Source organism: Sitodiplosis mosellana, unplaced genomic scaffold, assembly GCF_009176505.1.
Source record: "Sitodiplosis mosellana isolate CC-2019 unplaced genomic scaffold, AAFC_SMos_1.0 Smas_scaffold_6170, whole genome shotgun sequence".
Taxonomy (NCBI): Eukaryota; Metazoa; Arthropoda; class Insecta; order Diptera; family Cecidomyiidae; genus Sitodiplosis; species Sitodiplosis mosellana.
In genome coordinates this window covers 1314698-1330189 of record NW_022601411.1, presented here as the reverse complement: position 1 = coordinate 1330189, position 15492 = coordinate 1314698, and the positions used below count along the sequence as shown (strand labels likewise).

At 38.3% G+C, this 15492-nt stretch overlaps 1 protein-coding gene across 9 annotated transcripts in view; it reads left to right on the top strand.

The window, feature by feature from the left end:
• Window positions 1-15492, top strand: part of LOC129576054 (RNA polymerase II elongation factor Ell) — a 75964-nt gene that overhangs the window by 42209 nt on the left and 18263 nt on the right. For all 9 annotated transcript variants that reach the window (XM_055460505.1, XM_055460506.1, XM_055460507.1 and 6 more), the window contains one exon: window positions 6893-6940. In XM_055460505.1, the coding sequence (XP_055316480.1) occupies window positions 6893-6940 (48 nt within the window). The remainder of the gene's footprint in view (window positions 1-6892; window positions 6941-15492) is intronic.

Genomic DNA, 15492 nt, shown 5'->3' with positions numbered 1-15492 from the left:
ATTTCTGGGCGGCGTTAGCTCTCCATTGCCCCACAATTCCGACTTGGAATTTCCAAGACAAAATTGAAAATGAAAAAGAATTAAGTACGAACGGGAAAAAAAAGCACAAATTGCGTTTAAAACTTGCAAGACGACTGAACAGAGAGCAAGAAAAAAAAATCAACTGAAAATTGGCGTGATAGGAGTTGGATTTAACACTCGATTGTGTTTTTTCTTCTTCTTTCGAGTTTTGCTAGCGTGTGTTCATTTCGCGCGAGCCGCGCGTTTGTTTGTGCACTCATAAAATTGTATTTGGACGAAAGGTGATTGCCAGATAGTACGCACTCCAAATCAATTGTCTGCAAAATTATATTACGTGCAGTGGCAACGAATGTGACAGACAAGCAGAAGACAACAAAAATGAAACAATTTTTTTTTTCTCTTCATTTCATGAAAAGTAAAAACTAAAAAAGCAACAAAAAAGTGCGTTGTGCGTGTGCGCTTTTTTCGCTGTTGCCACTGCTTTTTGATTTTTATATAAGTTTGATAGAGATCGCGTCACAGAATGCACGTACGCCACCATTATAATTCACCGTCGTTTTCTTTTTTTTTTTCGCTGCTGCTACTGTTCATTTCGCTCGTTGTTTTCCTCTCTTCTGGGCGAGTGCGCGCCGAGCGGCGTACGCGACGCACACACTTTTCACAATTCGATTGTTACTTTGCGAAATTGCAAAAGCCATGTGTAGATAGCTTTTTTTTCCGGTCACTGAATCAAAAGTGACGACAACCAACAGAAAAATGCACGGCAATTACTTCACTTTATTGATAATACCGAATTTATTTATTTGGTTTATATGTAAGTCGTTGCCAATTATACAGCGATTGACAAAGAGAAAAAGAGACAGAAGGATAGCGAGAGAGAGAGAGAGAGAGAGAGGGAGGGAGAAAAAACGGCGAAAAAAGCGAAAAACGAAAATCGCAAACAGACAAATTTAGCCGAGTGACACATTGTGCATTTCAATTGAATCAATATTATACACTTTATACATTATTTACTGGCAGTTTTGACGATGTATTCGAATTCTCAATGCAAATGATGTGCATGTGTGTTTCACATTTGATTGCAATGCCACCCAATCGCAGAAGGAGAGTGGCACAAACACTTTTTCTCGGCTGATGCAATTCATTTTCGTGTTGAGATTTATCAATAAAATGAGTTTTTGCTTATAGCGATTCAATTGAATCAACAGTGTTGTGGACTAAACCAACTTATAGACTGGCGAAAAACTATTTTTGAGCTCTTCTTTTGAAGTAAACGAAGAAATGATTTCAATGTTCGGTTTCTTGAAGTCAATTTGTTTATGGCGATAATGTGAATTAGTGAAAAACTCAATCTATTCACGGCACAATGAAGTGTCATCTTTGAAGTTTAAACTTCTTTCAAATGTTCTTTCAAAGACAAATTCAGGATTGTTCAATGAATTGACCGCTATTGGGTCAAAGTTCTCCCTCTCTCAGTCTTTTTCAACTCTCTCCGGTCCAATTTGATTTCTTAGTAAAGTCGTTAAAATTGAATTTGGTACAAATTTGGTTGATATTTTAAGCAAAACATCGAAAAAATCAAATTTTCTTCTTTGAATAAAACATTCGTCAAAGTTAGTTACAGCTACCTCATTCATTCGTTAACATAACTATTGAAATTAGCACAGGTTCAATGTATTTCCTTGTGCCATGCACTTTGGTTCTGCCGTAGAACATTTGCATCAAGTCCATGTTATCGCAACACATGCATCGAATACAAAAAAAAAACTTTAAACTGTCTCGATCTTTGGTCTGTCGATGAACTGCATTTATGAGTTTGGTCGGACAACGCAGAGCCTGCGTCGTAGGCTGATCATTTGGAAGAAACGGAATATTTAAAAGAGAGAAAGATTGAGAGAAAAAAAAACCCTAAAAGCATCACTGAGATGAAAGACCGGCCAGAAATTTACGCAAAACGAAAATGAACGAAGACGAGATTTTTTTCTCTCTGTCGCAGCTGCAGCTGCTCACCAACACAAATGCATGCACACACAGACGGGTACACCGTACCAGCCCAACAAAGTCACAACGTACGATATTAATTGTGAAATGCAACACTCTATTCGAACTGCACCAAAAAACCGTTCATTTATAGCTAAAAACCTCATTTGACAATTCCAAATACGGCCGCTCGATTCACACTTGATAAAAACTGACGACAAAAAAAAAATGTTTTTGTGTCTTGGTTAATTTTTGAGTAGAAAATAAAAATCGCTGTATTTGGAGTGATTCGATTTTTGTTGTTTTGAAGAGAAAAAAAAAACACAGTTTTGGTGGATAACTTTCAATTGAAAGTAAAGGCATTTCGAAAATAATTTGTTGCTTTCGAAACGAAATATGGTTCAACTTTCCGTAAGAGGCAGTTTATTGAAGCAAAAACAAACCGTCGTTTTCTTTCTCTCTCTGTCGATCTTTTCCATTGGTATTGAATGATCATCAAAAATGCTCAAAAAAGCGATTGAATGAATAGAAAAGTTAAGCCACCACACAAACTGTTCGATTGATGGCGATTTACGGCAAATCTCTTCAATAAATTCCGTATTGACTCAAAATCCAATGATTTTCAGTTTGTCAGGTTTTTTTCTCCCTTTCATTTGGTACAAATAATTTATTTTCCCATTTTGAACGAGTCGATGTTCGGCTATTTATGAGGATGCTCTTTGTTTGAAACGAACCATTCACGAACAAGTTACATCGAACTGCACACACAGGTAAAACGAGGGAGAGAGAGAGAGACGTGTAATGTGCGCTCGGTGTAAACATGTGCAACATCATTTTTTGGATGGGTTCAACAACAATAGCAAACCATGAAAAAGAACACAGAAAACCAAACAACAACAAAAAATGTCTATATGAATGATGATTCTTTCAAAGTTTTTTTTTTTATTATATGCACTTAAAAACGATAGCAACAACAAAACGAGGAAAAGAAGCTGTCGACAAAGATGATAAACGTCAACAACAGAGAGAAAAAAGCGAGAGAATAACATCTGCCTCAAAAATCAGTAAAAATTCGATTGGATCAACAAAAAGAGAGAGAGAGAAGAAAAAAATTACGGTGCGTGGCAGCCGCACACTTTAGCCCGATGGGATGCGATTGCATGTACGCACCGAAATTGGTGTGTGTGATTTCAATCCAGTGCGCGCCGACAAGCTCATTCACCGAGCGCGTGTGTGTGTATATGTTGCGCATGATAAATCGCCTCAAACTGCACCGCACCAAAATGGAACGAATTTGGCCCGCATGAATCGGTGCTTGGTCCTCGTCGTCATTTAATGGCATAGTAAACTGATTTTTCTTTTCTTCATCTCTCTGTCTCTCTCTCATGTTGTCTATCTCACTGTCGCTCTCGCTCTCTCTCTCTCACACTGCCTCACTCTCGCTCTCGAGTAGAATGAACCGAAGAAAAACTAGACACATATACATGTGCGTGTGTGCGGTATCATTGTTCGTCCTTTCAATTGTATTACAATTTGGGTATTTTTGTTCTACCTTTTTTTCGGTGTTTCTTCCTTACGATCGCTATTCTGTTTCATTTCCATCTTATTCATGGGATTTTTTTCTGCTCTCTTTCTTACTCTTTACCATTTCTTCAACCTTATTTTCGTCGTATATTCGGTGTGTTTATGGCCGGAGCAGATGTTCTTTAAAATGCACAATGAGAGAAAAAAAAGAAGCATAGGTAACACCAAAAAATGATGGAAAAACCAAAGAAAGACAGAAAAAAGAACTATCCGTTGTAAGTGCATAAAAATCGATTGGACTGTGATTGTTTTGGAATTGTGTCTGCATATATATATGTGCTTGTGTATTCGAGTGAGAGAAACAAGGGACAAAACGGAATGAAAAGAACCCAAAAAAAAAACGAAATCATATTAAAACACATTCCATAACAAGTTTAATGTGTTGGCTTTGTATGGCCAGCAGTACCTTTGCTTTTGCATACATATCGTTTGTATATGATCACGTGTTGCAACCCGATCGAAGAAGCAGAAGAAAACGAGCTCACGGAGTCGAATCAAGATGAGATATGATTGACAAAGTGGTGTCGAGTGATACTCACACTCTCTGTGTAGCCAATCGTCATACCTTTCCGGTGTGCAACTGATTCGTGTTGTTTTTTTCTCGAACGTTTGCTTTCAAAATTTTCTCTCTATTTTACTGCATGTCACACTGAATGAGTGCCAAAATAGCGCTAAACAGAAACCTGTTTGACTCTCACACATGCACGCACACAATTCATGACATTGAAGGATCACAATTCAAGAGTCGGACCAAATGTAAAATACTCCTTGAGGCCAATCCAAAGTGCGATTTCAATCGAATGATGGAAAATTTTCAAGTTTAAATATGAATGAATGTAATGAATAAGGTGAAAGAAGGAATGATTTGGAATTTGCTTCAATATTAAATCGAACGATGAATTTGTCGTTTACATAAAATTTCTTTTTTGCCGCAAAGGAAGAATTTCCCTTCCGAGTTCGCCTGAAAAATGCATTTACCTTGAGAAAAAATTTAAATTTTCTTCTTTGAACAAAAAAGAAGGAAGAAAATCTTTAAATTTGTCTCCTCTAAAATAAAACTTCCTCCTAGTCAAAATAAACAAAATACGAAAAGTTTGCTTGCGTTCATCATCACAATGCAAATAAATAATTTTCTCTCCGAATTGAATGCGAACAGGATCTTCCCCTTTTTCTATAAATATTTTGGGTATAAAAATAGATGTGCATCATATTTAAAATGGCATCCATAAAGTGTCATTGTGCATTTTAAAAATACGAATCGTTTCTTGATGCATCAACACCGTTGTCGTCGTCGTCGTCGTCGCTGCTGCCACACGTCGCCGTCATTCGGCTTTAGAGGCTACACGTTGTTGCATGCAAATCAACAGCAAAATCAATTTTCAATGAGTTGCTCTAAATTTAGCCACGCTTTGATATAATACCTTTGTGGTCGACAACAATAAATGAACAAAGAAACGCGACACATGCACATTACACGTCGCTTTTTGCTGTTGCTTCTCTCTCTGCTTCTGTTTCACTTGGTTTTTATATTTCGTTGCACATTTGCATCGTGTTTCGATCTGTTTATGAAACGGCATGAAAATATAAATGGCTGTAGTTGATAAAGTGCATCGCAAAAATAGAAACAGTGGCAACAACGAAGCGACGGCAGTGGCTGTGGTGGCAGCAGCAGCGGCGGCGGTGGTGGTGGTGACGGTGGCGACGGTTAACATAAATTTCAACATAATTTCGTTAAAGCGAGAGAGAGAGAGAGAGAGAGAAAACAAATCTTTAGTGTATTTCTTTAGGTATAATTATGTGTGATTATCGACGAGTTCCTCTTCGCCAACTCACACAGCTCAACTTCTGTTTTATGATGATGCATTGGGATTAGAGCTGTGAAGCGCACCAAGTGCGGAACACTGGAAAATGCATCGCATTTGGTGCTTTTATTGTCCATGCTGATGAAGAAACAAAACGAAAAAAAAAAAACCATGAGAACGGAGCAAGTGAAGTAGCGATTTGATTGAACGAATGAGTGGCGAGTAAGAGCTAAACGAGAGCAAAAGAGGAACAAAAACAAAACCACACTATAAATAAATGAATATCAACGAAAAACACAAAAAAGAACAATCGATATATTAAATGGGAACCAGCTTATCAGGACAGTGCATTTTGTCCCCGTATAAATCGAGCGATCAACGTCAAAGCTGTGTTCCGTCTCTCGAACAAATTGTTTTTAACATGTTTAATTGCAGAGTTAGTGTGTGTGTTTGTGTTTTGTTTCTGCTTCTGTTCTGCTCTGCACTCTCTCTCTCTCTCTTTCTCTCTCTCTCTCTCTGCCGTTGAATTAAAACACAAATGATAATGTCATTATCTAATTTCAATGCATAAATATGATTATTTAATGAGTTTGAATTTTGTTACGATTATTGAGCGCAAAGCAAATAAATAACACGCCAAATGTGGATAAGCATCTAGATTTCCGTGATAATTCCGTGTGGTTTTTTTTTCATTATCGACGTTGTTGTTGTGGCTTTTTTGATATTCAATTAGTAGACAAACGGGCTACTTTTAACGACCTGCACCACATTGAGTTGTCGAATTGTTCTTTTTTTCTTTTCGTCGTCGAGAGCATGGAATTTATTTAACCCAGAATTGGCGTTCCGCGACAGCCTTGCAAACGATTTCGTAGTAGAATGAAGACAAAAAAAAAACACTGTATAATCAATTGCATTTGAGATATTATCATTTTTAGAGCCGCATCATCGATGGCGCCGCTTTTTTTTTATAGTTTAGAACGATTTTTTTCTTCGTTGACGTTTTTTTTTTCGTCGACCTTTTTGTCGCTGTGCTCTTCGTCGATTTATTCTATACTGCTATAATTTGAATCGAGCGAAATTACAAAGCCGATATCAGACTATGATAACATTTATTTGACTTCCATGCTATTACACAAGCCATCAAGTACACCAAAAATCACTCGTTTCACGTCGAAACCAAGTGGATTTTATTATTCGTTGCCATTTTTTGGTTATATTTTTATAGTTTGCTTTCCTTGTTAACAAGGAACTGAATTCAGTTCAGTTCTGAGCTGAACTCAAATCGAAGGATCAACTTTCAGAAGAGTGATGAAAATCATCAGTCAAATGAGCACCATTATTATTGGTGCCATTATCATCCCCACGAAATTGACTCATAAATCGAAACCATTTTTTTTTTTGCTGTCGAATTCAAATTCTTTTAAGTATAGTCTTATTTTGGTTTTTCGGTTAAACACCATTTTCTCGATATTTCAACTAACCCGTTTTTTCTCTCTTTTTTCCAGAATAAACTTAGTTCACATGCAACAATACAATTTTTGGGACATGATGGGGTAAGTGTCGATGTTTTTTTTTTCTTCCACATTCATTTCGTCGCATAAATTATTCGAAGAAAATTTGTTTCTGTCTTGTGGTAAATTGGAATGTGTTTTTTTCGGCTGAAATTCGCGGTTTGTTCATTTCGACGGGTGCTGTTGGTTTATTTCGGGTTCTGGGCGAATGTACGGAAATGAAATTTGTTTTCAAAAAATAATCTCATTGAAAACGAACGACTGACTTCCTTTCGGAATCACATCGATGTATGGAATTGCAAACGGTTCTCTTTCTCTCTGTCATGAACGTGGTGCTACTCATGAAAGGCGGTATTGTCGTTGGCTTGCCGACATTCAGCGACAACTTATTCTAGTTAATCGCGCGATATAATTGAACAGCATGGGCACTTTAGTCGCCCAAAACGAAACTATATGCCGGCAACGGCAACGTCATCGTCATCGTCATCGTCATCGTCGAACCAAAGGACTTTCGGTCACCATTTTTGATTCGTTGTACCACCACGGAAAAGGTCAATGGAATTTTCATTCAGAAACTATAAAAACACGTTCGTTTGCTGCGCGAAATAAATCACATGTAGAAAAATTCATACGATGAAGAAAAAACGAGCCAACCAACCAACGAACTCGAGTTGAACCAAGAAAACGAGAGAGAGAGAGCGAGAGATAGCGAGAGCGGGCAAACAAATGACTTCCTTCATTTTTTTTGGCTTGGTTGTATTGACATAGAAATTTCCCTATGTGCGCACACGATGCCAAAATGCTGGATAAATGGTGCTCGCACGACAACGGAACCAAAAAATGAGCACGCAACCATATTCATGAGTGTATGTCGCGGCCATTGTGTTGTTGGCTGAATGGGGCGCTTTGAATCGATGTTATGCATTCGAGTTTGCCCAGATTTTTGCGCGCCCAGACACACTCACTCACTTACTCAGTCAGACACACACACACACACACGTAGACCGAGATAGAGTGACATAAATTACACACGAAATGGTTTAGTTACCAACGTCAACGGCGATGAAGGCAACGAGCAGCAGCACCAACAACAACTGTGTAGCAAACACATCACTCGAATATATATGATAATGACGCGTCGACATCGAAACATGCATAAATTGATGTGTAAGTGCAATGCATTAGCAAAACAATGCATTTTGTTGAATGAATTTCGGTCGGCGTCGCCATCGTTGTCGTAGTCGCTGCTGCCGCCAAAGCGATAATGATAATGCAAACAATGACATTGTTGCATCGAAACACTTAAAAATCCATTTCGTGTAAATGGCACGTGGTGAACATAGAGAGAGAGAGATAGATTAAAAGCCATAGCATTCGAACTATGACGATGCATCCCATCATGGCTGTATGAGAAAATCATAATTGCACTTTATTCACAGTAAGAATAGAAACTAGTGCTATTTAGCATAAAGTATACACTTTTCTGTCATGATGAAACTTCTTGAAACATCATGAAACTCCACCTGGGTCTAACGACGTTTTAAATTGATCGAAGGCGCTTATAGGGCGGAAAATGGCCGAGTGATTTGATTTAAACTTTTCTACATGTCTAGACTTGATTTTTGCTAATTTTTCGTTCAAATTTGAATTAATTTGATTTTTTGCACTTTTTGCATTTTGGACCGAGACTCTTGGTGCTTCATTCTGATTTCAAGATTTTTTTTATTCTATGATAAGATCAAATTTTCTTATAAATTTTTATTTGTGATAAAGAATTCGCGGTTATTCTCTTGAAATCCAAAATTTGCATTGCAATGCGAACGTTGACTTCGATGTTAGCTGTTGTTTCGATCTTCCATTGGTGGCACAACCACCGAAGAGACCATTACATTTTTGATCACCTCAAACTCTAGCTCAAACTGTATTTTTTGCTGAAAGGTCAATGAAGCAAAATGCGCACATTCATTCCCGGCAAACTATCGCGAAAATTTCAAAAGTTCTTTCGATTGGTTCGATGGCTTCCTACCAATTGTTCCGATTCGGCCGTATTCTTGGTTTAATTTACAAATCAAATCGGACGAAACGTGGCAAAATTACCAGATCGACGTATTCGACACGATCAAATCAAAGTTTTTGCCCGAATTCAATGTTTTATTCATCAAAATGGAGTGTTTTGAGTCGATCAATCCAATCTTTGGATGTTTATTGAACGAAATCAAATTTTTAATTATAACATTGCGTACAATAGAGTGAGCGGACTGTGTATGATTCGAAGACAAAGCAATTCACAAGTGGAACACATTTTTTTGGCCTATTGTTTTATGCCGCACATAATGTTTGCCTTGTTTTCGGCCAACAGATGACACATTCAAGGTACAATTACGGCTAAATGATTGTACAAAATATTCACATTGTGCAATCGATTTGTTTCGTGTGTTTTTGTTTTCGCACTACTGTTTTTGTACTCTGAAATCAACTCCATAGTAGTGGATTTGGGGTCAATAAAACCGGCACTGTCCATGATGATAATACACACATGTCGAATTCAAGTCGAAGAAAGACGACGTAAAAAAACGTATAGAGAGAGAGAGATCGAATGTGCCATTTGAATGATCCGTGATAATTCTTTTTAATTCGATGCGAGAAACAGTGGGAATGAACGCGCAATTTTGACACTCACACAACAGCCACTGAATATGTTAAATGCACAAAATCAAAATTCAATTGGCTTTTTCTATTGCCGTGTTTTTCCATTCTTTGTTCAATATTCCTCTTTCACTCAATGTCTAGCCCTCGCTCTATTTCGTTCTCTCTCGATCTCTGGCTCTTTCTCCGTCGCCAATCTTTTCCATTTCGCAATCACTCTTCTGTCTCTGCTATCGCTCGTTCCTTCTATCCACTTTCAGTCTCAAGACAATTACAGCGTCAAAGAAAAAAAAAGAAAATTAAATAATAATACGACCGAAATAGGATTACGTCAAATAACAATGAGTTTTGTTGTGGTGGTGGTGGCTGTTCAAGGATTAGAAGTGAGAATTTCACTGGTTGCCTTGAGTGTGTGTGTTGCGTGGTTCAGTTTGCCATCGACCGTACATCGCACCGGGCCATACTCAATCCGAAGGCTAAACAAGGCATGAAATGTAAAGTTCAAGGCTTCGGCAATGGCTTTGGCACAACGGAGAAGGGTTTTTTCTTCTGTGTGTCGAGTTTTCGGGAATACCGCAGACTAAAGTTTTAGCGCACATTATGCGCCAAACAATGAAGCGATTAAAGGCTATTAAATGAAACAGCTTCACAATTGAATATGAAAAGAAATGTAAAGTGAAATAAAATCACAGCAGTGGTGATTCACCACCAACACATCGCCCGACTTTCACTGACTCTTGATCTAGCGCGGGCCGTTTATGTCTTGAGGCTGGCCACAAAACATTGGGCTTCTCTCCATTAGCCGATGCTCATCCGAATAAAAATTTCATTGAGCTAGATTTATGCCTCGTTATTTCACATAAACACACGCCTCTCTCTCTCTCTCTCTCTCTCTCTCTCTCGCTTGCTCATCAACTCTATCAATCTGCTTTGTTTATTTTATCATAAACCAGCAATTAAATTCATTCGGTCGTATTTACACGTTTCGTCGACTGTAGAACGACGTTGACGGCGTAGACGAAGAAAAAACGTAAAAAAAACTCCGAATCTTCGAACGAAATTTGTTGTACGTACGGAAAGCAAAGAGGCTTAACAAACAAATACGTTAAAGTGATTTGTTTTTGTAAGCACTTATTGTTTACAATTTATTTAACCTCATAAAAGAGTGTGCGACACGAATTGTACTCACAACAACACATAAAAAATCGATGAATGGCATTCTCTCAAATCGTCGCATGAATCCCGCAGTCGATTCATAAAATTGAAAAAAAAAATGAACATTTGATATAACAGAATAATATCGCTTTTGAATTCGCGCCGTTTTGCATTCTAATCGAATCGAAATCAAACAAACCACAGAGTAAAGAAAAGGTAGAACTTTGTGAACTGCGTGCATTGCAATGTCCAATGAATTGGGCTATTTTGACCTCACGCCTGACAATCCACACAAAACGCATTCTTGCAAAATCGAACGACGATTTTCAGTTTCTTTTCATTATTCGTCTGTTGTTGTTGTTTTCTTTTTCACTTACTGGCTAATTATTTTTTCTGCATTGCATTGTTGCTCGAGTGTGTGTTCTTGCGCATATTATGCACATTCCGTGCAAATGATGCGAGCGTGTGTGTGTGTGTGTGTGTGTTGGTTGACAAATGTGCCGATTGAGCACAATTTCAATGGGTTCAAAGCAGTGAAAGCTCGATTGAAACGTGTGTACAATGCAGCCAGCGCATGGCTACCATGTTTTATTTTTTCGTCGATAATTCAAATGCACAGCGAACATTTCAACACCACCGCACCAATTGCCTCCGCCGAATTTGCGGTAGCTACCGTTTGTGCAGGCAACAGTCCGAAACTCAATCTCGTACACACATACCAAATCGCATCGAATATGCAGAAATTCCAGAGTGTTAACTGATTAAATCGATTGCGGTTTAGATCGACATTTATCAATTTTGTGCATCGTTCCATGTGGTTGGCTATGTGCTTGTATCAATTGGCAATAAATACACAAGCAACTCATTTAATTGTCGCATAAAAGTTTCATTTTCAAATGCAATTGGACGATGGATTGGTTGCTTTTTTGCTTCATTTCACCACGGATTCTGAATCAAGTGATACCTTGATTACTCGTTAACCTACTTAAAATGAAAACGATTTTTTCGTCGTCGTCGTCGTCGTCGTCGTCGTCGTTTGCATCAATCGTGTGTTAAATACACAACAACAACCACTCGAAGCCGGAGGAATTTCAAATGAATTGATAAATTGCGACAAATCATGAGAATCCATTTGGAGAGTTTCGCCAATCGATTATGGCTTATGTAAATCAACAAGAATTCGAGAGTGTTTTTCCCCCTCTCGAAATCGCATTTGCTCGCCAATCATCATAGCTTATAAACAACATATCAATGCGATTCCGATCGGAGGGAAAAGAAAAATTGCCAAAAACCAAATGACTTATTTTGTGAAATGCGAATTTTGAAATGTTGATAAGAGACAACGACAACTACAACGACGTCACCAATTCAACCGGAAATAATTGACGGCTATCGAAATAACAACATGCGAACAAAAAACAAGTGTTACGTTAGTGCTCGCGCGAAACTTTGAATCGTTAGGCGAATGAGAGCAACACACATACGCTGCGACGATTAACCGACAAAATAACACACATGTGAACAACACACAGACTACGACGACGACGAGAGAGAAAAAAAAGTAAAAATGAAACCAAACACCGAAACCACAATCGAATATTTGGCATACAAATGAGCCCCAAACTGATTGACCATCCGAAAATGTGAATTGACCATGAATGAAAACGCACAATTCACAACGATGTGCACGTGTGTGTGAGATATATAACGAACACCGAGCCGCACAGCATTTCGAGAGATCGATTGCATGACAATCCAATCAACACATAATCATTTGAGTGAGAAACGCTTTTTTTCTACCGTTTTCCACTTTTTTCATGCCGTTTTTTTTTTTGGCTAAACTGTATTTGGTGGGATTTGAACTTGATTGGAATGCGATTTGATGTCAATTAAATCGAATTTTTGAAGATTTGTTCGACAAACTAAGTGACAACCAAGAGTTTTTGATCGATACAGAATGAAGAGTTTTGGCCAGCTTTGCCTTCGGTGGAATTTCCACTGTGAACTATTTTTATTTCCGATCATTTTTCGATGATCCAGCAGCTTATAGTCGCAAAAATTGAAAAAAAAGACTAAATTTTCATTGAATTTTTGCATGAACCAAGAATGGAACGAGGCGGAACAAAGACGAAGCCGAAAAGGCCATCGCTATTCTATGAATGTGTTGAATTGTTTGCCAAATAATGTTTGGCTGTGTGAATTGTGCATCACTTTTTCAAATGCACAATTCACTTGAACCGGAATAGACACATTTTAAAGTGAAAAATTGATGCGCGTGGATTTCAAAACCGGTAGAATCATAGCTTTTCTTCGGTTACTTGTGTTCCTACTGTTGCCTCTGTGGCTGCTTCCCCTTATGCTTCTTCTGCTTCGGCTTCGGCTGCTGTTACCATCAGTAATCAATCGGCTGAGACGAACTGGGCTGATTTCAAAATATCCACCGAAATCAGTTACAAAATTCTCTCGTTCAAATCATCCATGTAACTGCGATCGATTTCTATAGGTGCGTTCTCTCTCTTTCTCGGCCTGTTTGTGTGTGTTGTCTGTTTCATGTGTTTCCGCGTTTGTGTTTATTCGCATCTCTAAAAGCCCACTCAATATTCAGTTCACTTATTCCGTTTCGATGGTCACTTATTCGCCAATGTGCGATTGTATAACACGCTACATTCGCCAAGCCAATCGAAAAAGAAGTGCCGTAATTTGTTTTTGTTGTTCGTTCGCCTGAAAAACTGTGCGAATTTCATACGCTGTTTTTCTTAGATTGTTCAATCGTCCAGAATCAGGTTAAATGTCTCAATAGTTTTGGGTGAGAGAGAGAAACAGAAAGAGAAAAAAAAAGTCAATCGATTGTTTTTTCCCTCATATTGATGTGTGTGAATTTGTGCAAAATGCATAATTTGAATGTCAAAATTGGGAAATCAATGGGCAGACAAAACACAAATCGGCTACTCTCTTGTTATGTAAATTATGGTGTTTGATTGAAAATTGATCAGTGGTCTCAATTAAAAGCGTCAATGCCATATATTTTGCATAGCGTAAGAATGTGGACAAATTCGTCGCGAATGGCATGGCATAAAACGAAAGTAGCGACAACAACAACGGAAAAAAACCAACAACGAGGGAGAGAAAAAAAAAACATGAGAGAAAAATTGAGCATGATCAATAGCCGGAATAAAACCGAAATTACATGAGCAAAGTGAAATAAAAGTGGCTTTGGAAAGCAACATACAATGCTACTTAAGCGAGTGATAGAGAGAAAGAGAGAGAGAGAGAGTGAGTGAGAGAACGCCTGCTGAAATCCGAGTTCCTCTCACTCGTCGTGTTCGCGCAATATGCTTTAATTCATTAAATTTCGGTATTTGAAATGAGGCAAAGGCTTCGGCGCAAGCGATCGACCGGACAAGACGCGAACAGAGTCAACTCACATAAGATGCAAAGAGTTGAAATGGTGTGCGTGTGTGTGGCTTATGAAACTATACGCCGCTCGTTTGTTTCTGTCTGTGCACTTCAAATATCGGCGCTTGTTTGGCCACTATCACAAACACGGAACTAAGTCACCAGTGTTGGACCGCATTTCTTTCTCTTCTTTCTCAGTGCGCCGTTTATTGTCACTTGATTTAGTGTGCGTCATGTCATTTTTTGTATGTCTTTTTCACTTTGTACATTTGTAGCTAGTTTATCTGGTGCTCGGCGAACGGCAGTCTTCCGAAAGCAGGCAAAAGCCAACAGAAACAATGCACAAAGTGTTAAATAAGCACACTGAACGAAAAAAAAAACAACACACAATCGTCAACCACAAACAAAAATCAATGATCATATGCTACTTTCCAAGATAGTGTTAGTGTGTGTGTGTATATGTTTTTTTTTCTCTTCGCTTCTAATTAGTTTTGCATTTCGAACGAACAATGCCGCATTCAATTTATGAATCAACGAACGAACAAAAGATCGAACGGACGCAAAGTGAACAAGAAGACAGAGAGAAAGAGCGAAAAAATGACGAACGAATTTTTCTATGGCATATTTTATTTCTCGACGTTTTTTTTTAAGTAGACATTTAAATGTATATCTCTCCAAGCGCTATTTATCGACCATTTCCGAGAATTATTCAATAGTGTGTATTCACGGTGTGCACATTTTTTTTTCGCTCGTTGTTTGCATTGGTTTGGGCTGGCGTGGCGCGTGCACACCGTCTGAAATGAATTATGTGCATGCTCACGTCGAAGGAACGCAAACGCAAAGGCAAAGGCAAAGGCAAAAAAATCGTTAAAAAAAAACACTGAAGAGAAAAAAAAATTCTCGGCCTGTCGTCTATTTGATATTAATATATAAACCCCAAGGTAAATCACCTGATTTATTTCTATATTTTCTATTATACAACTAAAATTGGTGATTGTTGTTTCGGCTGGTATAGACATTTTCGAAAGCGATTTGTTTTTTTTTTTTCATCGCATTTGCACGCCGCGCGAGAGGGCTTTTATACCGTGCGCTTTTTTTTCGGTTGGCTTATGTGAAATGATTTGAGAACGTGCATAGGAAAAATGGCTCAAATCGCAATGTTGCCACACACATCAAATGCGGTTCGAATTAAAAATTGCGGCAAGCGTAAAAATGAGTTCGAATCAACATTGAAGTCGACTTTTGACAGTCAATGAGGCAATGATTTTTCGCGTTCGAACCGAAAATTAGTTCATCCAATCATTTGAACCCATCGATTGTCTCGCACAAACATACGTCGGGCTGCAATCTACGATTCTTACGCACTGAACTGATTTCCGTGCAACATTTTTTCTCCA